This window comes from Callorhinchus milii, unplaced genomic scaffold (genome assembly GCF_018977255.1).
Source record: "Callorhinchus milii isolate IMCB2004 unplaced genomic scaffold, IMCB_Cmil_1.0 Scaffold1, whole genome shotgun sequence".
NCBI lineage: Eukaryota > Metazoa > Chordata > Chondrichthyes > Chimaeriformes > Callorhinchidae > Callorhinchus > Callorhinchus milii.
Window position 1 is genome coordinate 19762472 of NW_024704742.1, and position 20452 is coordinate 19782923.

Here is a 20452-nt window from a genome sequence, read left to right on the forward strand (position 1 = left end):
TTATAGTAAATTATGATTATGTCTTTTTGTGAGTGTTATGAACATTGACGCAGTAGGGAATTTTTAGTCTTGTGTTAGAAATTACAGTGGAAGGCAATCAGTTAATTTTATCTTCTTAAAACTGTTTGCTAATCCACCCAGATGGTCTCTCAGCCACAACCTGTGAGCATGAGGCTTATTTGACCAAAATTTCCATTATCCAAAGAGTAGATGAGTTAAATTGAAAACTAGTGAATCAAGTACTACATTTGTTTTTAGAAAATCCTGAAAAACAGGCCTTGAACAATACTCGACCTTATTAAAAATAATATAAAAGATTGAGTCCTCGGCTGGGCTCGTCATTAAAAATTGAGGTGCGAAATTCCATTTAGTCTCAGCCTGTGAGGCAGCTTTGTCTGAAAAATTTAAGAGAGTAGATTGTGAAAATCTTCTTAAATTCAGCCCTAATTTGGAAGTTGCTTCTTTTTAAGAGGTGCGTAAAACTGACTTCCAAATTGAGATGGGATTTAAGAATTTTCTACAATGATGCACAAGTTTGCATTTTAAAAGAGAAAATGACCTTGTAGCTGAGACTGGCTGGAATTTTGGGTATCTGATGCCTTCTGTTTCAGTCATTGCCCTAATTTTACACTACTCTGAAATTTACTGTAAATTAAAAGGTACTATGTTTCAAGATGTGTGCATATTGCTACTGATTATTGTTTGGTGTGCCATCAAACAATAATAATATTCCTTATATTATTATAATAATAGTAGCTCCTTATCACGTCATTGAGACGTCTCAAAGCGCTTCATAGAATATGCTATAATGTGAATTGACCATATATTTTGTGGAGCAAAAAACAGCAGCCAGTTGCGCACAGCAGTGTCCCACAAACAGTTGCAGATTGAGTGACCAAACTTTACTTGCTTTAAAACACAAAAATTCTTGCATTTAATTTTAGAATCTATTTCAGGTTAACACGTTCTCTGAGTCAGAAGGTTGTGAGTTCAAGCCACAATTTGGGACTTGGAACACGTATAGTCTAGGCTGATAGAAAAATAGCTTGGGGTTTACAGCATTGTTAGAAGTGCTGTCACTCAGATGTATTTGTTTTATTTATTTGTTCAGATGGATGTTAAAGATGCCATGACACTATTCAGCAAGAAAAGGGAGTTCATCAGCCTGAAGTTCTGAACAAAAATCCCCCAAATAAATTGATCACTTGCTCCATGGCTGTTTGTGGGAAATTGCTATGCACAAATTGGTTCCTGCATTCATCCACGGAATACACACAGTCATAACACTTTTCAGTGTATCCTGTGCAGCACTTTGAGACATCTCGGTGACGTGATGAGGTGCTATATCATTTGCAATAATTATAAATCATAGAAACGGTTGGGAAAATAATTCTGTTAGTTCAGAAAACATTTCTTTACACAGAGGTTGGTTGAAATGGGAAATTCTCTGACACGTAACATTGTTGAGAACTTGACAGCTGCTTGAAAAAATAATATTAAAGATTGAGGGGAGCAACAACAAGAAGTTACATTTATATAGCGCCTTTCACATCGGGAGGATGAGCAGGATGGTGAGAATAAATTAGATTGGTTCATGTGGAAGAAAAACACCCATTCAGACTTGATGGGCTGAATGGCCTGTTTCTGTGCTACAACATTCTCAAATTCTATTTCTAAGATAGAGCAAAGCACCAGTGGGTCACACAGGGAATCTGTTCCCAAACCCTCGGTGTATATTGCTCTCAAAGAAGCCTTTTAGAAAAGCACAGACATAACATTGGATGACGGATCGCTCTGCAATTCTTCCTTGGTAGTGGATAGTAAACCTGTGGAACAGGCTCCCCAAGGAGACGGTTGAAGCAGGAAATATTAATCCCTCCACAGATTTGATAGTTTTCATTTAGGAAATAACATTATGGGATGTAGTACATAGGTAGTTCGGGGCATATGTGCATGCGACCTCCAGGAAAGTGGAAGGCAAACTAGATGGACCTTGGGTTTTTTTCATCCAAGATTTCTTATGTTATGTTTTTTGTCCACATTATTATCTTAGCATCAATGTTGGGCTTCTGCTCAGTGTATTTCAAAGACGAGTCAGTCATATTGCAGTAAGAACAAATGTACATACCTGTACTAGGTAAACTGGAGTTCCCTCCGTCTGATGTCTTCCATTTATGTGTTCCTAAGAAGTACTCTATTTGGCCAAGCCAAATAACCTCTGGATCCCTTTAACTGATCAAGATAAGCTGGAGCTGATGTCCTAATAACAAAGAGAAAAAAAGTAAAGTATATAATTTCAATGGCTAATTTTTTACTTTTTTTAAACAGGCTTTTCTTAAATCAAGCTGCATTATTCTAAGCTACAAGACAAAGTTGACAAATGCTCTGAATGCCAGACGAGCGCGAATTTTCATCTAATGTTTATTCAATGAAAGTGAAAGTTACACTTCGAAAAGGAGAATAGTGTATTTATACAATACGTATCCCCCTGACCTTTATTTTACCATCGGCAGCTGTTTATTGAACAAAAATGATTCACAAGACACCAAAATAAATTGAATTTAATCCCAGAAACGGGGGATATACTTGTAAATCCTATTTGGGTTTGAAAATGCCATTTTATATTTTCCTTGTTATATGCACTCTACGTCTCAGCTACTGAATAAATTCACTGAACATTGTTTGCATTCAACGAAACGAAAATCTCATTAGAGGGGGAGTAAAACAGAACCATACTGATCCTCCTTCAACTACTTTTATCTTGTTCTGCTCATTCCACAGCATGGCAAGTGGATAGGCTATGGAGAGCTGATAGACTTTCAACAGGTTATTGAAGTGGTACAGAGCTCAGAGCAATGAATATCAGGAAACCTACAACGTCTGGTCCAAATGGATATGGATGTGGGAAGAAATTTCATACGGCTGAGCTGAAAGCATTAGGGTGCACCTGGGGGACTGTCTGTTTCTCATCCAGCTAGTAGCCCATCTTACTTCTTAAAGCAAACATCCGATGCCGGTTAAACTCCAGCAATAACTCAACGCACATTCTGGGGTCCAATCTGCACCTAATACTTTCTGGAATTGGGTAAACAGGATGTGTCCCTCTGGTAAGAGAGTGCACGTTCCATTCCTGAACACGGGAATTTCCATTTTACTGATCATCAGTTTTTGTTACTCGTCAAGGCTAAGAATCGATCACTGTTAGTCCTCTCCTTATTTTGTGCCCTTTTGTTGCTTTATTATGTTTCTCATTTATAAGTTTGCACAGCATGTATTTGTCACGCAGTGAACCACGGTTCTTCACAAAGATTGTTCAGCACAGAAACAAATCACTCGACCCAACCAGTCCATTCCAGTGTTTATACTCCACACGAGTCTCTACCCATTCTTTACTTGCTCTCATACACTTCTATTCCCCTCTTTCTCATGTGAAGATCTAGCTTCTTCTTGACGTCTTCGGGACATTGTCCTGACATGAAAGACGCTCTATAAATATAATTTTGTTGTTGTTGGATGCATCTACACTACGTGATTCAATCACCACTGCAGGCAGCATGTTTCATAATCTCAGTCCCTCTGAAGTAGTGAAATAGTTCCTCCTAAATTCTCTTTTAGATCCCATAGTTGCTATCTTCTATTTGCGTCCCCTGGTTACAACTTCCCAAACAGTGGAAACAGCCTATTTATGCTAACCTGATTGAACCCTTTGATAATTTTAAACACCTCAATTAGGTCCCCTTTTAAACATCTCTTTTCTAGTGCTAACAGGCCTAGCCCATCGAGTCTATTCTGATAGTAGTAACCTGCCATGATCCTCATAAACCCACTTATACTCTTTCCATCACTGCTATATGATTCTTGTGGTGAAACAACCAGAATTGGACAAAGTAGATTAAATATGGTTTAACCAAGGTTTTGTACAAATTCGACTTAACCTTCTCACTTTTATACACTACTCCTCTGGATAGAAAGACAAGCGGCCTTTTTATAACCCTATAAAATGTTGTGCAGCTACTTTTATAGATTCGTGAAACTGAATCTCCAGATGTCTTTGTTCCTCTATTCTTCTTTGGTTCCTTCCATCTAGACTATAAATGGCTTCTTTTTTTTCCTGCCAAAGTGAAATACTTCACATTTTCCTACACTATACTTCATTTGCCATCTGTCTGCCCATTTTACTAAGGCTGTTTATGTCATCCTGCAATATTCTGCAATCCTCTACACTATTTACCTCATCCCTAGTTTGGTGTCATTTGTAAATTTTGACACCACACCTTATATACCTGAATCCAAATCCTCTATTTATATGGTAAATAGCAGCATTCCCAACACAAATCTCTGCAGAGCACAATTTCCTACCTCTTGCCAGCCTGAGAAGATGCTCTTAACTCCTACATTTTGCTTTTCAAATAAATGTATTACATTGGCCACCCTCCAATCTTCTGACACAAATCCTTTCTCTACAAGGTTCTTAAATAATAATAATAATCTTCGCATTTGATATAGCGCTTTATCATGTCCTCGAGACGTCTCAAAGCGCTTCACAGAACATACTGTAAAGTGGATTGACTGTGTACTCTATGGGCCAAATAGAATTCAAAAACATTCTGGAGCAATTAACACATTGACTCAAATATGGAATCCATTCAGGATCTAAAGCACATTGTGTTTGTATAACACAACCCTAAGTGGAGGCTGGGTTGAGGTGATTTGTTACCTGAGCTGATAAATGCCAGATATACTTAGAGCTGATCTAAGCTGCTTTGACCAGCACCTCCCAAGCTAAAACGATGAAAGGATGATTTGTTCTCAGCTCCTTTTCAGGATCTCTATGCTGAGTGAACAAGTGTTGCAGCAGATAACGGATATGTTTTCTTCAGTTTCTTCCTTGGCAAAAATAAATTCACCACCACATCGGCATCAATCCAACTCATTTTCTCAAGAGTCACCGCATCCAATCGAATGTTCTCACATTATGACTGCAATGTGACTGTCAGAATGAATTAAGTTACAGCGTCCTTTCGACAACACTGCTTTGAGTGGTCGTATAAAAAAGAATGGTACCATGTAAAGAACTTTGGAGGAAAAAGTGCTTGATGCAAATTGAAGGGAGTTTTAAACAATGTATGGAACAGGGGAAAATGTGGTGTAGGAGAGGGAAATTTCCATGTGGCACCCTTATGTGGAACTCTCAGTCTACTTTGGATACTCTTAAGCATGGTGACGGGTTTCTACATGTTTTTTACCAGCTGACTAACAAAAAAATCAAGGAAAAAGGCGGGGGACTGTAAGCATGGTCGAAGAGGAAGGTTTTCAGGCGGAACTTGAAAAAGGGGAGAGAGGGGGCAAGACGGATGGACTGAGGGAAAGTGTTCCAGAGTTGCGGGGCATAGTGGTTGAATGTGCTATTTCACCAGCATTTGCTAAAATGGGACCACAGTATAAGCAGAACAGATCTCCTAGTTACCCAGAGCAAACATCAAATTAAATGACTCCCAATACACCCCTTGATCTGACCTGTCTATACCCAGGAGTTAAGTAGCTCACCACTATTCCTTGCACATGTCTGATAAACGCATGTTATTACTTAGATTTGTTTCATCCTGATCAACACAGAATCATTATCACGATCTTTGCAAACACAAACCTTGGATTTTGAAACCTATGGCCAAATCTGTCGTGAGCGTATTTGCGGGCCATTTCTTTCTGAAAGTGACAAACAAAAAGAGAATGGGTGAAAACTGAACTTGTGTTACACTTCAAACTCACCAGAGCTATGCGAGCTCCTAAATAATGCATCTTGTGACCCCTCGAACAATAATTATAATAATAATCCTTACATTTGATTTTGCGCCTTGCTTGTCTTCGAGATGTCTCAAAGTGCTTCACAGAATATGCTGTAAAGCGAATTGACTGTATATTTTGTGGGCAAAACGTGGCAGCCAATTGTGCATAGCAGTGTCCCTCAAACAGTTGTGGATTGAGTGACCAATTTATTATTATTTTTTTAAAGAAAATATTATCCCCAGAAAGGCAATCCCCCTATCCACTAACAACCTGGTTCCTATTTACTGCTAGGTAAACAGAGGCATGTGGAGGAAGGAAACTTGCTCACCTTTTCGCACTGCCAGGATTCGAACCCAGGTCTCTCGCTTGAGAGGCGAGAGCTCTATCCACTAAGCTGCAGGAATCCACGCAAGGGCATGAAAGTTAATGCCCTTGCTGTGATATAATAATAATAAATTATTAATCCTTGTATTTGATATAGCACCTTATCATGTGGTTGAAAAGCTTCACAGAATATATTGTAAAGTAAATTGACAGTGTATTTTGTGGGCAAATGTAGAGGTTTGAAACTTGGCACTAAAAGTGGTCTCAATTCCACACATTATATTCCACCCTGTCAACAATAGACTTTTGAAATCTACCAATTTATCTCTCAAATGTAATGGACAGCGCATTAATTGATTTTCTGGTTAAAATTCTACATCTGCTAAATTTACTACAGACAAGTTAGTTTCGCCAACTTTTGGCAGGGTAAATATTCCCCGCCCTTTAGACCTGTAACCCACAGACCGAATGTCTTGCTCCCTCCCTTGCTTCCTTCAAGGCACGTCTCAAGACCCTCGTCTCAACCGGGCATTCGGCCCCTCTCCATCCTACCCTCCCTGCCCTCCACCAAACCCTGATCCCAAACCCCTGCTCAGGTCCAAACCCCTGAATTTTCAGTGCCTTGGAATGTCCTCCCAACATGAGAGGCGCTATACACATGTGATTTGTTTTTGAACCTGTCCATTTGTTATAAAATGTTTAAAATTTACTCTGAAAAATTATTATTTTATTGATTCATGCAGTGGCATAATTTATAATAATAATAATCCTTGCATTTGATATAGCGCTTTTCACGTCTTCTAGACGTCCCAAAGCGCTTCACAGAACACACTGTAAAGTGAATTGACTGTATATTTGTGGGCGAACGCGGCAGCCAATTGCGCACAGCAATGTCCCACAGACAGTCCTAGACTGAAAGTGACCAATTTATTATTGTTTTGTTTTGGAGGGATTATTATTAGGTGTGTGGGGTAAGGAAACTTGCCCAAGGTTTCGCCCTCTGCCTGGATTGAACTCAGGTCTCTCGCTTGCAAAGCGAGTGCTCTAACCACTGAGCTACAGGACTCCACGTTGTGTTGAGACTAAGTGTGATTGTTAAATACCTTTGTGCTAAAGTAGGTGTATACAACACTCTGATGCTGCAGGTTACACAGAATTTTTGCTTTTAAGGAGCAGCAGGGAAAATAAGATTCCTAAACTCATATGGAAGGAAAGCAACACAGATGATTGAGTGAATGGGGCAGAATTACTCAGAGGCAGCTGTTCCATCAGAACATTAGACCTAACAAAGAATCAATGCTTTGAAGGTCCCAAAGGAAACTGTCACTGAACTTTGTGATCTTCTCAGTAATGAGATTAAAACATGGCATAACCTAAGTACACCCCTGCATCTTGAGGAATTGTCATGCATCTAATTCCTTCCAAGGTATTATTATAGGTAGCATTGTGTAATTGGTCGTGTGCTCAGCTATTCATCGATTTATCAGTATGGTAAGCCAGTCAAATACATTATATTCATGAAAAAAATCCACCATTAAATTGACAGCAAACAATTTTCAAATAACTACTGGATTTCCATGATTCCATGGACTGTTTACATGCAGGAATTTGTACACCAACTTGAAACCTGATGGCATACTTGAACAGAAAAGTCTATTTTAACTCAATGAATGCTGTAGCAGTAGTGACACCAACGGAAACTTTTTCATCTAAAAGTTGATATTCTATACTTTGTGACTGCATTGTACATGTATATGTGCATCTTTTTATTGCAAATTGTTTTGAAGGCCTTGAAAGGCATCAAGAGTGGATCATTTATAATATAGAATATGCTGATAGAGCTGCTTCTCAGAAATGAATGCTGAAAGGCCAGTAATAAGTTACTTATACAAATCGGAGCTCTGATAGAGGGTGTCTTTACTGTATTAAGTCATGAGAGAAGACAACTTAGAGAGGTGTGTAAGATTTTATACTTGATTGAAAAAATATACCTAAAATAATACTTTAGAATGGAGCAAAGCAAGAACATGTGGACACAATTTCAAGACAAATACCAAAAGGTTTTTCTTCATTCACAGGGTAATTAATGACTGAAACAGTTTGCTAGGAAGCGTAGTTGAGGCCAGAACAGTGGACGCGCATAAAAACCAGCTCGATGCAGCGATGGGGTATGGTATGGTGGGTGTTCTATTAAGATGAGATCAGATGGGCTGAAGGATCTTTTTCATCCAAACCGATCTTTGATCAAAGCAGTTTTCCATTGCTTGGAACCCATGGGCATTACACTGTCTGCAAAGCATAATCTCAGGGTCATGGGTTCAACCTCCATGTCAAACAACTCTTCAGTTATCAGCACCGGCACACAGGGCTGAATGGTTTCCTCGGTGCTGTCACTATTATGATTCTACTACGAAAGTTATAATTCCTAACCACATCAACATAGGTCTCCATTAAATCCTATGACAAGCTGTGGTTGAAAAGACTGAAATGGGTGTGAGTGATCGCTACTCTGAGTGAGAAAGATTGATTAGCAGGATGCTTGCAGGCAAATATGACTGGAGCTCATTACCTAACATGCTGGAAGTCCCTTTTGTTTATAAACATTGATCTACTAAAACGTAGTGCCCAATCTGAGAAAGAGCTCATTTATCCATCACATATAAAGAATAAACATATTATTAGTTATTCTAAAAATTGTTATTAATATTTGTTGATGATAAACCTTGCTTTTGATATAGCGCCCTATCACATCAGTGAGACGTCTCAAAGTGCTTCACGGAATATACTCTCAAGTGAATTGACTGCATATTTTGAGGGCGAAATGTGGCAACCGATTGCGCACAGCAGTGTCCCACAGTCATGGATTGAGTGGCCAAATCATTTTTTTGGAGGCCTTATTGCCCCTCCAAAATTATTATGATTATTATTTGTGACCATAAAGTTATAACTTGTTTAAAACATAACTTATTATCTTCAGCAGAATTGAGATTGCTGACCTATTCTGTATAGTTTTGTCTCGTCAACCTAAAAACATGCTGTGAGTTTAGGTGCTGTGTCACTGCTCCCCTCTTTGACTGTCATCCTTGGAGAAGAGGTAGCCATGGACTTCTTGGAGCTGAGTTGGCTGGGCTGTAGGCCAGTTCCCCACGAGTGTTTGTGGGACACTGCTCTTCGTAATTGGCTGCCCACCAAACACACAGTCACTACATTTTACAATGTATCCCATGAAACGCTTTGAGACATCCCAAAGACATGATAAGGTGCTATATCAAATGCAAGGAATATTCTATATTATTATTTTGCTGGAATTAACTCTTGTTGCAACTCACATTTTAGTTCCTATTGTGGAGGTCTGTTCAGAGAGCTCCATTTCCATGAGCTAATAATTGCCAATAGGAACAAAATTCTCAGAGCTTGATCCACCCTCTGGACCTTTATTTGGACTTTCAGAAAGCTTCCTCAGAGTGACCTTGCAGCACATGGCTGACCTTGCACGTTGGTGACCTTGCATATTGCAAAAATGGCCTTTTCATTGCATGAACATCAAAATCTGCTTCCTGTTTAGTTCAGAGAGTTGAGTTCTCCTGGTCGTCTCCACTACCCGATGAACTGACAACCTTCACCAGTGGGCAACGTGGCTCACTCTTCACCTACTTCTACACCATCTTTGTGCATCTATTTTACTGTCACAGTATTCTTCTGATAGTGTGAGCATCTTGTTCTATAGGCGGGTGAGGCAGGCTCTGTGAGCTGCTGCCGCGTGTCCTGGACACCAGCATTAGCTGGTTCCTGTGGTAGCATCACAATCTGAATATAGTAAAATTATTCAACACATCCATGTACATTTAACAGCATGCTGAGTGTAACATAATACCTGTATTTTCTTTTGATATTTTTCACATTCAGACACCAACCGTACTGGCCAGTATGGTAATGTTGACTACAATACTGACTCAACATTACCATACTCTCCAGTATGGTTGGTGTCTTCTCCTAACTCAGCAACCACATTCCCTCCAAACTTTCCTGGTAAAACATAGGCACTAAAGCTTCCCTCCCCTGGAGCTGTGTTGTCGAGACTCAAAGGTCAGCCGGGCAAGAGGGGGTGGATGCTGTTTGTCTTCTACTCTGGTTATTACATGCCAGTTTAGGTTATGGACAAAATAATAACTTTGTTGTGCAGTGTTCCATTATGAGCTGCTTTTGACAACAATTATTTTAGCTTCAAGGATATTTACGTTATTTATGAAAACTATTTGGCTATGTTTTGAAGCTTGGTTGCACAATGACTATTATTGAGCTTACATTTGCCAAGGTACAGCAAACACCACTGACGCCTTTCATTCATCTACTGCCCATTCTTCGTGGAAGCATCATTTACGTGCATTCAATGGGCATTACACATAGCAGAGCAATGCATTTTGTTCACATTTCAATGATGGAAGTGCTACACGTACATACACGTCAGTGCTTCACATCGTCAGTAGATTTGAAGGGACCCAAGAGATGATTGCCAAATTTGTTTGGGTCATCATGGCCATAGAGTGAGTTTCATGTAAGAGTGCTGCATATTTTAAACACACGGAAATTTGATTTCACACAGATAGTGAATGGGTAAGTATATCACTTTGTGCCACGTACTCTTACAGATTTATATTCGCCCACAAAATACAGTAACATCCTTTTGCAGTATATCCTGTTACATTTTATATAACACTTTTCACCTCTTCTAGATGTCTCAAAGCACTTCATAGAACATACTGTAAAGTGAATTGACTGTATATTTTGTGGGCAAAACACAGCAGCCAATTGTGCACAGCAGTGTCCCACAAACAGTTGTGGATTGATTGACCAAATTATTCTTTTTTTCTTGAAGAATTATTATCAGGCATGTGGAGTAAGTAAACTTGCCCAACGTTTCGCCCTGCTGGGGATCAAACCCAAGTCTCTCGCTTGCGAGGCAAATGCTCTAACCACTGAGCTACAGGACTCCGCTTACATTGTTATATTTTTAGTATGCCTCTTCTTCATCTCTCCTAACATGGTGACAGGTTTCACATAGGGGTAAAACATCACCTTACACCCTTTTCCTCACCGACATGGTAGGGATTTGTCTTTTGGCCACAAAAGCATCCCCCTTATTTGCTGTTACACTGTCCATTAATGCCCTCTCAGCCGCTCCTGGAAATCAGGCTTAAAAATTCTGGTGCTCCTCCACCTGCACTTCAGCATTTCCTACAGCACAACGGTTTTGCCAATTACATGCACTATTTATGTAACAGAAGATACGGTTAGTTGAGAAACTTATAATTTATAATTGGCATACATAACCCATTGACTCATTTTTTTTAACTCCAACAATAAGTGTGAGGTTATAATCCATAACTCTCACTGGTGGCAGCACCAGACAAAGGGGAATGGAATCGACGACGTGATAAGGCGCTATATCAAATGAGGATTATTATTATTATTATCATCATCCCAAGCATTTGTATTTAATTGGTTGAAATGCTAAAGTTTGAACAGTGCCTTGGGACATCCTCCCGATGTGGAAGGTGCTATACAAATGTAATTTTGTATTGTAGTTATTTTACAATATTTGCATTATATACTCTGCTATTATTTATTCATTCCACTCATTTCTGAATTACTCACTGAAGGCAGAATACCGTTTGCATGAATTTACTGCAGTGAGAGAGGTGAAAAAACACCTTAATGTTTGTAAAAGATCTAATGTTAAAATTATCAGTTAACTCTCTTGAATACAATGAAAGACGCTTGGTTTGTGCAAATATAGTGGTTGGTGGGCGAACGGGGAGCGGCTCATTTGAAGCATCATTGACTGGAACACAGAGATAAATGTTGATGAACCTCAGCCACGTTCTTACAAAATGGGTTGTATCTCTTGAGAATAAAGCATAGGACCCAAGACGCCAGCTCTTTCTTCAACAGAATAAGAATTTGTAGAAGAAAGGAAAATATATGAAAAGATAGATGTACTTGAAAGTACTTCTAGACAGAATAAACTGTGTTTTATTGGCTTTCATCCAGGCTAGAAGTGAAACAATGTGCAAGATTTCATCTTGTTTCAGCAGTTCAATCTTCTTAAGAAGACTCTAATTGGGACAAACTGAGCTTATAGCATGCTTAGGTCAAGACCCTAAAGGTATGGAAGTCCTGAAGGGGCTATCTTTTAAAAAACCAACGAGGCATCCGCACACGTTAAGAGCCTTCCAGTAATGATTAGTAATACTGAGAATGCTGTTTCAATATATTTCAGAATTTCTCCCTTAACTCTCTGGAGAGATGGGTTGCATTACAATGAGATTTAAAAGAAAGTCAAGATGTTTGTGTTCTCTCATGCAATCAGCTCTTGAAGCTGGCTCTATAACATGAAGCTGCCTCCTAAAGATGCCACTCAAAATGTTCAATCTGCTTTAATATTTTGAACCCAAGCTAAATGATGTCTCGTCAGAAGCTATTTATACTCTATCAATCTGCCCACAAAACAGTACACTTGACAGTAATTACTGTTCAACACTTTGAGAAGTTTTAATGGGAAAAGGGTGTTTTCAAAATGCATTTTTTTTCCTTTTTATTACAAGAGCTGCAGAAGTTATAAATATACCTGGTGCAACATGATACATAAACCTTGAACTGGCTGTCAATTAATAAAGACAGAAATATCCAATGCATATTTACAAAAGTCTGCAGTTTAGGTCAAACAGACCAGGAATACCAGGAAGTTCAACACAAGCTCAAAGAACAGCACTTCATCCACCTAAGCACTTTACAGCCCTCTGGCCTCAACATTGATTTCAACCACTTCAGACCTTAACCACAGCTGCCATCTTCTCTCAGCCTTGCGTCCCCCTACCCAACCCCTCCCCTTTCCTATAACGATTAACACATCCTCTGGTTCTTAGCCGCATCTGTTCGCCTTTTCTATTCCCTCCACAGGCTGCAGATCATCTAGAAGTCTGCAGCCCGCGTCCTCTCTCGCACTAGGCTCCGTGACCCTATCACCCCCATCCTTGCCCAACTCCACTGGCTTCCCATCACACAGAGCTTACAGTTCAAGATCCTGGTCCTCACCTTCAAACCCCTCCATGGACTTGCTCCTCCATACCTCTGTGACCTTCTACCCCCCGCCTCGCTTGCCCCACTATTGGCCTTCTGCCACTCTGCCCCCACCCTCTGGAACTCCATCCTGCAGTCTCTCTGCCTCGCCCCCTCCCTTGCCTTCTTCAAGACCTATCTCAAGAACCTCCTCTTCGACTGTGCTTTCGATTTCCCTGCTTCTCCCCCTGCCCTCCACCCTCCCCGACCCCCAGCTCGGATCCGAAACTCTGTCTGTCCAGTGCCTTGGGGTGGCCTCCCAACGTTAAAGGTGGTATACAAATGTAATTTTGTTGTTGTTTTGTCTTTCACCATCAACACCTCTGACCTCATCTTCTGTCCTCCATCTAAAAATGTTTCCTTTTTCATTCCTCGCCCCTTTTTCATTCCCGCCCCCTTTTGTGCTTGTGTTCCCTTCCAACATCCCCCAGTTCTGCCGAAAGTTTAGAAACCTAAACTCATTTTCCTCTCTTCATAGATGCTGCCTGACCTGATGCATGTTCCCAGTGACTTCTGTGCTCCATGCTGAGTTAGTCAGTTAGTTAGTTAATGTCAGTCATGCCCACAGCAAGTGGTATCATTATCCATGGGCTAGGGGGGTGGTGAATCAACAATGATGATATAATTATTGCCAATGTTAATTACCACATCACGTTGTCCATTTTCCCCCGATAGAAAGAAAACATACTGAAGGGCTGCCTCATCATAAGGTATGTACTGTCCTTCAGATAAGATAAGCAAAAACTGACCTCATGTCTATCTGTTCAGGTAGATATCAAAGATTCCATGACACTTTTCAAAAATAAGTTTCCTGTGATGTCCTTGTCAATAATTCTGTGGATTAATTGGTCATTCACCTCATGGCTATTTCTGGGACCATGTTGTGCACATAATAGCTACTGCATTTACCACAAATATAAATTCACTTGAAGTGAGTGCAATTCCCTGTAGAGTCCTTTACAGCATTTCAATGTTAGTTACTGTAACAAATGTAAATGCATCATAATTATTATAAAAAAGTGACTTTTACACATTTTAATAATTGGCGAACTGTGTACCTTGATTTGCATGTTACTTAGGAGATTTGCTTTGTTTAGTTCGTAAACTAGAGGCAATCCCCAGCCAATCTCTCCCACATAGGTGTGTCTGGGTCTCATGGGTGAAGTTCCTGTGGCAGAACGGTACAAGTAGCTCAAATCTCCAGTTCCTTCATAAGCTGCACTTGTCTCCCCAATGTAGTGAGGAAAGTCAGAGTGCTTTGTTCTGAAATCACTTTTGCTATCAGGTCCTGGGAAAAGAAAAAAAATACAGTCTAATGAAAATGAAACCAGGGAGGAATATTGATTAGTACACAAATGTTAGGCTAATGTTTACATTTATAGAGAAATGCAGAGAAATTTCAACAATTGGAGAGGGACGAAAAGGATAAAATTAAAGGAGGAAAGAAAGAAAAAAAAAGGATATGGGTGATCAGCTCACGGAGCTTGGTGCGGGGGAGGACACGAGCTGCAAAGTTCTAAATAATCTGCAGTTTATGGAGGGAAGAGTTGGGAAGTCTGATGAGCAGGGAGATGGTATAGTTGAGTCTGGAAGTAATGAAAGCATAGATGAGGGTTTCAGTCGCCTGAGCGGAGAGGTAATGGCAGAGGCGGGCAATGTTACGGAGGTGGGAGAAGGCAGAACGGGATCATGTGTGATTTAATGGACACCAAGATTCTGTAGTGTCTCGGTGAGGTGGAGTGTGCATCCATGAATAGCAATGCTGTCAGTACCTGAGGTGAGGAGGCATTGATGAGAGTGTCCTCTGTCTTGTCGACATTCAACTAGAGAAAGTTGACTCTCATCCAGAACTTGATGTCTGACAGACAATACATCAGGACTGCAGTGGTCATGGAATCGAGGGTGTAGGCAGAGAGATATAGGTGGATGACATCCACATACATGTGGAAGTTAACCCCATGCCTGTGGGGTGATATCACTGAATGTAAATATTAAAGAGGAGAGGACCAAGAACAGGGCCCTAAGGAACGTGTCACAGTGCTAGGGCTGGAGGAGAAGCTGTTAGCAGACACAAAGTGGAAAGACAAAGAAGATGGGAAAGGTCAGAGTGACACCGGACAAGGACAGAGCCATGAAGGTGGAGCTGAGGAGAGATAGTGGAGAAAAATAGTGCTCAACAGGGTCAAAAGTGGCAGAGAAATCAAGAAGCTTGAGACAGAAACTTGTCACAGATGAACAAAATGTAATTTGTAATATTGAATGAGACTGTCTCCGTGCTGTGGGCAGCACAGAAACCAGATTGAAGGGATTCATAGAGGGAGTGGCGAGAGGAAAGAGTGAAGCAACAACTCATTCCAGGACCTTGGAGGGTTGGAGATGGGACAGTAGTTAAAGAACAGAGAGGGATTTTTTTGAGTGTGTGGATGATGACAACTGTTTCTAAGAAGACGGGAAGGGTACCAGAGAGAGGTTACAGTGTCTATTAGTAGGAGATGGAGCTGGGAGTTAAGGAGAGGTAAGGACGGGGTCAAGGGAGCAGGTGCTTAGCTTCATTTGGGAAATTATGGAGGTGAAGGATGAGGGGGAGATGGGATCAAAAGTGTGGAAGGAGGGATAGTTGGATGCCGGAGGAAGAGAGAAAGGTGGGAAAGCAGTGGCAGTGGCAGAGGTAGCAGAATAGATCCCCTTAATTTTGGACTCAAGGAAATGCATAACCTCCTAACATTTGGAGTAAGAGGAGAGGATGGGTGAAGCATGGAAAGGTAGATGGAGGAGTTGGCTTGTGGTGGAGAACAGGGGCCTTGGGTTGTCCTTGGCCTCCAGGATTGGAAGGATATTGAATCCTTGGAGTAGAAAGACCATTTAATTGAGGTGAGAGTGGAGCGGTGGGGTTTGATGTGCTCCAGACAGCTCTAGCGATTAGGTTTGAGCCCAATGCCGGGGCACACACTGGTGACTTGAGGGAGCTAAGGTGGCTGGTGTACCAGGGGGTCTTGCAGGAGTAGGATGCAGTCCGGGAGGTGGTGAGGACAAGGCTGTCAAGGATAACAGGGGGGAGCTGTGGAGAAGAGTGACCGAGGAAGTAAGGTCTTTACGGGAGGGGCATCAGATCAGATGCCTCTTTGGAGACAAGGAAGGAGTGGGGGGGATTTTTTTCTCAGACGCAATAGGAGATAGAAGTGGATTGGTCTGCAGGGAGTGGGATGGAGGAGTTATGGGAGATTAACTAATGGTCTGAGATGACTTTATCAGTGATGGTGATGTCCGAGCTGGTGAGGTCCCGGCTAATTATCAGGTCGAGACAGTGCCCCGTGGATGTGAGAGGTGGAGTTAACGTGGAGGGACAGGCTGTGAGAGGAGAGGAAGGAGAAGTCAGCAGAGGTGGAGCAGGAAAGGGGTGAAGTGGAGGTTAGAGTCGCCGCGAGCACATTCTCCAGAAAGGTCTCTCGGTGGTTCTGTCACGGCTGTTTGTTTCAGGGTGACTGAACTCGCTGTGGCCGCTGATCACTTACGAGCTACGTTTGTCAGTGTGGCCTCAATGGGAATTGGACACGCTCCCGATTATAAAGCCGTGAGTACAACTGACATTGGATCTGACATAAAATGGATTAGCGTAAGAATTTCTAAGCAGTTAACTATACGTTTCTCTGGGTATTAAAAAAAAACCACCCAAAAAATGTAAATGATCAGCACCATTAAGGAACAAAATACAGTGTACATAATCTGGGATTTCCCCCCCCCCCCCTCAAAAAAAAAGAGTAAATAGAATTGATGTCTTCCTTGACCCAGTCAGAACCGGGGACCAAAGGTCAGCAAATGTGAGTCAGGAGAGGGCCACACGGAACTGGATTAAAAACAAAAGTTCTCCTTTCGAAGTCTCTCTACGTAACCCCCCCCCCACCCCCAACTCCCCCCCCCCCCGAAATATTACGGTCAATTCACCGGACAGGACATCCGGCGATGCTGCGCTCGGAGGCGTCTCGAAGACGGGATAAGGGTGGGGTGGAGGGAGGGGTGGGGATGGGGTGAGGGGTGGGGATGGGGTGGGGGAGGGGTGGGGTGTAGGGTGGGGGAGGGATGGGGGTGGGGAGGTGATGGGGTGGGGTGGAGGGTGGGGGTGGAGGGAGGGGAGTGGGATGGGGTGGGTGGGGATGGGGTGGGTGGAGGGGGGATGGGGTGGGGTGGAGGGTGGGGGTGGAGGGAGGGGAGTGGGATGGGGTGGGTGGGGATGGGGTGGGTGGAGGGGGGATGGGGTGGGGTGGAGGGTGGGATGGGGATGGGGTGAAGGGGTGGGGGGTTGGAGGGGTGGGGTGGGGATGGAGGATGGGGTGGGGGGTGGAGATGGGGTGGGTGGAGGGGGGATGGGGTGGGGTGGAGGGTGGGATGGGGATGGGGTGGGGGTGGGGATGGGGGATGGGGTGGAGGGAGGGAGGGGTGGGGTGGGGGGTTGGAGGGGTGGGGTGGGGGTGGAGGATGGGGTGGGGGGTGGGGATGGGGTGGGGATGGGGTGGAGGGATGGGATGGGGGGGGTGATGGGGTGGAGGGGTGGAGGGGTGGGGTGGGGGGGTTGGAGGGGTGGGGTGGGGATGGAGGATGGGGGTGGGAGGGAGGGGGATGGGGTGAAGGGGTGGGGTGGAGGGGGTGGGGATGGGGTGGGAATGGGATGGTGGGGGTGGGGTGGAGGGATGGAGTGGGGATGGAGGATGGGTGGAGGGGATGGGGTGGGGGTCTGCTTTTGCAACTTAAATGCAAGGATTATTACTGTGGTCCAACAGTGATAATAAATACCTGTGAATACCACAGAACCGTAGGAATCCACGACCCTGTGGGCCTGACCCGCGGCCCCTGAGGTGCTCATGCGAGACATCTTTGGAGGTGGATCCCGGGCCCTGCGGTCGCAGAGGGATGTCTTTGCGGAAAAAAAAAGAGGTTCTCTCAGCCACGAAGGGGCAGCGCTGGTGCTTCACTGAGGGCAGAGGCGGCTCTGGGGACTGGTCCGGCCCGGGTCAGGGGGGTGGGGGGTGCGGGGGGGGGGGGGGGCGGGGGGGAGGGGGTGGGGGGGGCACTCCGGGAGCTCACAGCGCGTTGCTATGGACGCCAAACCTGGTCATTGACACTTCAGTGACGCTGCTGCAGGGCAGCGAGGGGGGGGGGAGGGGGAGGGGAGTGAGGGGAGGGGGGCAGAGGGGAGGGAGGGGGGGCAGAGGGGAGGGAGGGAGGGCAAAGAGGAGGGGAGGAGGGCAGAGAGGAGGGGAGTGAGTGAGTGCAGAGAGGAGGGGAGTGAGTGAGTGCAGACAGGAGGGGAGTGAGTGAGTGCAGACAGGAGGGGAGTGAGTGAGTGCAGAGAGGAGGGGAGTGAGTGAGTGCAGAGAGGAGGGGAGTGAGTGAGTGCAGAGAGGAGGGGAGTGAGTGAGTGCAGAGAGGAGGGGAGTGAGTGAGTGCAGAGAGGAGGGGAGTGAGTGCAGAGAGGAGGGGAGTGAGTGAGTGCAGAGAGGAGGGGAGTGAGTGAGTGCAGAGAGGAGGGGAGTGAGTGAGTGCAGAGAGGAGGGGAGTGAGTGAGTGCAGAGAGGAGGGGAGTGAGTGCAGAGAGGAGGGGAGTGAGTGCAAAGAGGAGGGGAGTGAGTGCAGAAAGGAGGGGAGTGAGTGCAGAGAGGAGGGGAGTGAGTGAGTGCAGAGAGGAGGGGAGTGAGTGCAGAGAGGAGGGGAGTGAGTGCAGAGAGGAGGGGAGTGAATGCAGAGAGGGGAGTGAGTGAGTGCAGAGAGGAGGGGAGTGAGTGCAGAGAGGAGGGGAGTGAGTGAGTGCAGAGAGGAGGGGAGTGAGTGAGTGCAGAGAGGAGGGGAGTGAGTGAGTGCAGAGAGGAGGGGAGTGAGTGAGTGAGTGCAGAGAGGAGGGGAGTGAGTGAGTGAGTGCAGAGAGGAGGGGAGTGAGTGAGTGCAGAGAGGAGGGGAGTGAGTGCAGAGAGGAGGGGAGTGAGTGAGTGAGTGAGTGCAGAGAGGAGGGGAGTGAGTGCAAAGAAGAGGGGAGTGAGTGCAGAGAAGAGGGGAGTGAGTGCAGAGAGGAGGGGAGTGAGTGAGTGCAGAGAGGAGGGGAGTGAGTGAGTGCAGAGAGGAGGGGAGTGAGTGAGTGCAGAGAGGAGGGGAGTGAGTGCAGAGTGGAGGGGAGTGAGTGAGTGCATAGAGGAGGGGAGTGAGTGGGTGCAGAGAAGAGGGGAGTGAGTGCAGAGAGGAGGGGAGTGAGTGAGTGAGTGAGTGAGTGAGTGAGTGAGTGAGTGCAGAGAGAAGGGGAGTGAGTGCAGAGAGGAGGTGAGTGAGTGCAGAGAGGAGGTGAGTGAGTGCAGAGAGGAGGGAAGTGAGTGCAGAGAGGAGGGGAGTGAGTGAGTGCAGAGAGGAAGGGGGAGAGTGCAGAGAATTGAGTGAACCTTTCATGGGGAGTTTGTGAGATGGAGTTTGTCCAGCTCCAACTTCTCTCATCATATTCCAGCAATGATGGCAGGAAGATCTTTGCCTCCATCAAAGCCCTTTTCCATGACTAAATAGTTTTGAAACCCACATCCTAAAACAGTAAACAGATGTGGAATATTATTGCAGCAGTGCTTCCCACAGATAAAGCCTGGCTGATCCACGTGAACTAATTTGAAGATAATAATATAAAAATTCTTGCATTTGATATATCAATTTGTCCCATCATCAAGATGTCTCACCACATTTCACGGGACATATTGTGAAGTGATATGACTGTGTGTATTTTGTGGGGAAACACGGCGGCCAATTTGCACACAGCAATGTCCCACAAATAGCCCTGGATTGAGGGTCTGATTTTATTTTAGGGGTTTGTTGGTCAGGACACAGGGAGAAACTCCCTTCTCTTTTTGAATTGTGCATCTGGTAAGTTACTCAGTCCCCGAAGGCTACGAATGTAATGTAAAATATTAGGAATAACATAATATAATATATAATATTATATAATATAGTTTGTTACTTATTGAAATTTCATGAAATGAAAGTAAATGTAAATTGTGATGTAATTTTATATTAGGGAAAATGTTTTATGTATCTGGAATATTCTGTTACATTGCATTATCCCAAATTATCACATATTTTATGTTAACACTTGATAAAGGCTACTGTGATTGTGGGTAACAGGTGATATTCTCTATCCTTTGGTGTAATTCTCTGCTGATCAGTAGCTGAATATACAATATTTAAGAAGTTTTACCTGCAG

The 20452-nt window shown here is 43.7% G+C and overlaps 1 protein-coding gene across 1 annotated transcript; it reads right to left on the reverse strand.

Annotated features, from left to right (window-relative positions):
* Positions 1 to 2134: 2134 nt before the first annotated feature.
* Positions 2135 to 18207, reverse strand: LOC103182260 (uncharacterized protein C4orf45). The gene is made up of 4 exons (XM_042340944.1): positions 18019 to 18207; positions 14289 to 14518; positions 5648 to 5706; positions 2135 to 2260 (listed from the first exon to the last, which is right to left on the reverse strand). Exons 1-4 carry the CDS (start codon positions 18095 to 18097, stop codon positions 2173 to 2175), a joined length of 456 nt encoding a protein of 151 aa, XP_042196878.1. The 5' UTR covers positions 18098 to 18207; the 3' UTR covers positions 2135 to 2172.
* Positions 18208 to 20452: the final 2245 nt, after the last annotated feature.

Excerpts from the sequence above, each read along its gene's own strand:
- LOC103182260 (XM_042340944.1), bottom strand. The coding sequence starts at position 18,097 with ATGTCTCGCATGAGCACCTCAGGGGCCGCGGGTCAGGCCCACAGGGTC. Across the intron at positions 5,707-14,288 it reads TAAGTAACATGCAAATCAAG|AAAGAAATGGCCCGCAAATA; the intron begins GTACACAGTTCG and ends TGTCACTTTCAG. Across the intron at positions 2,261-5,647 it reads CATAGGTTTCAAAATCCAAG|GACATCAGCTCCAGCTTATC; the intron begins GTTTGTGTTTGC and ends CTTTGTTATTAG.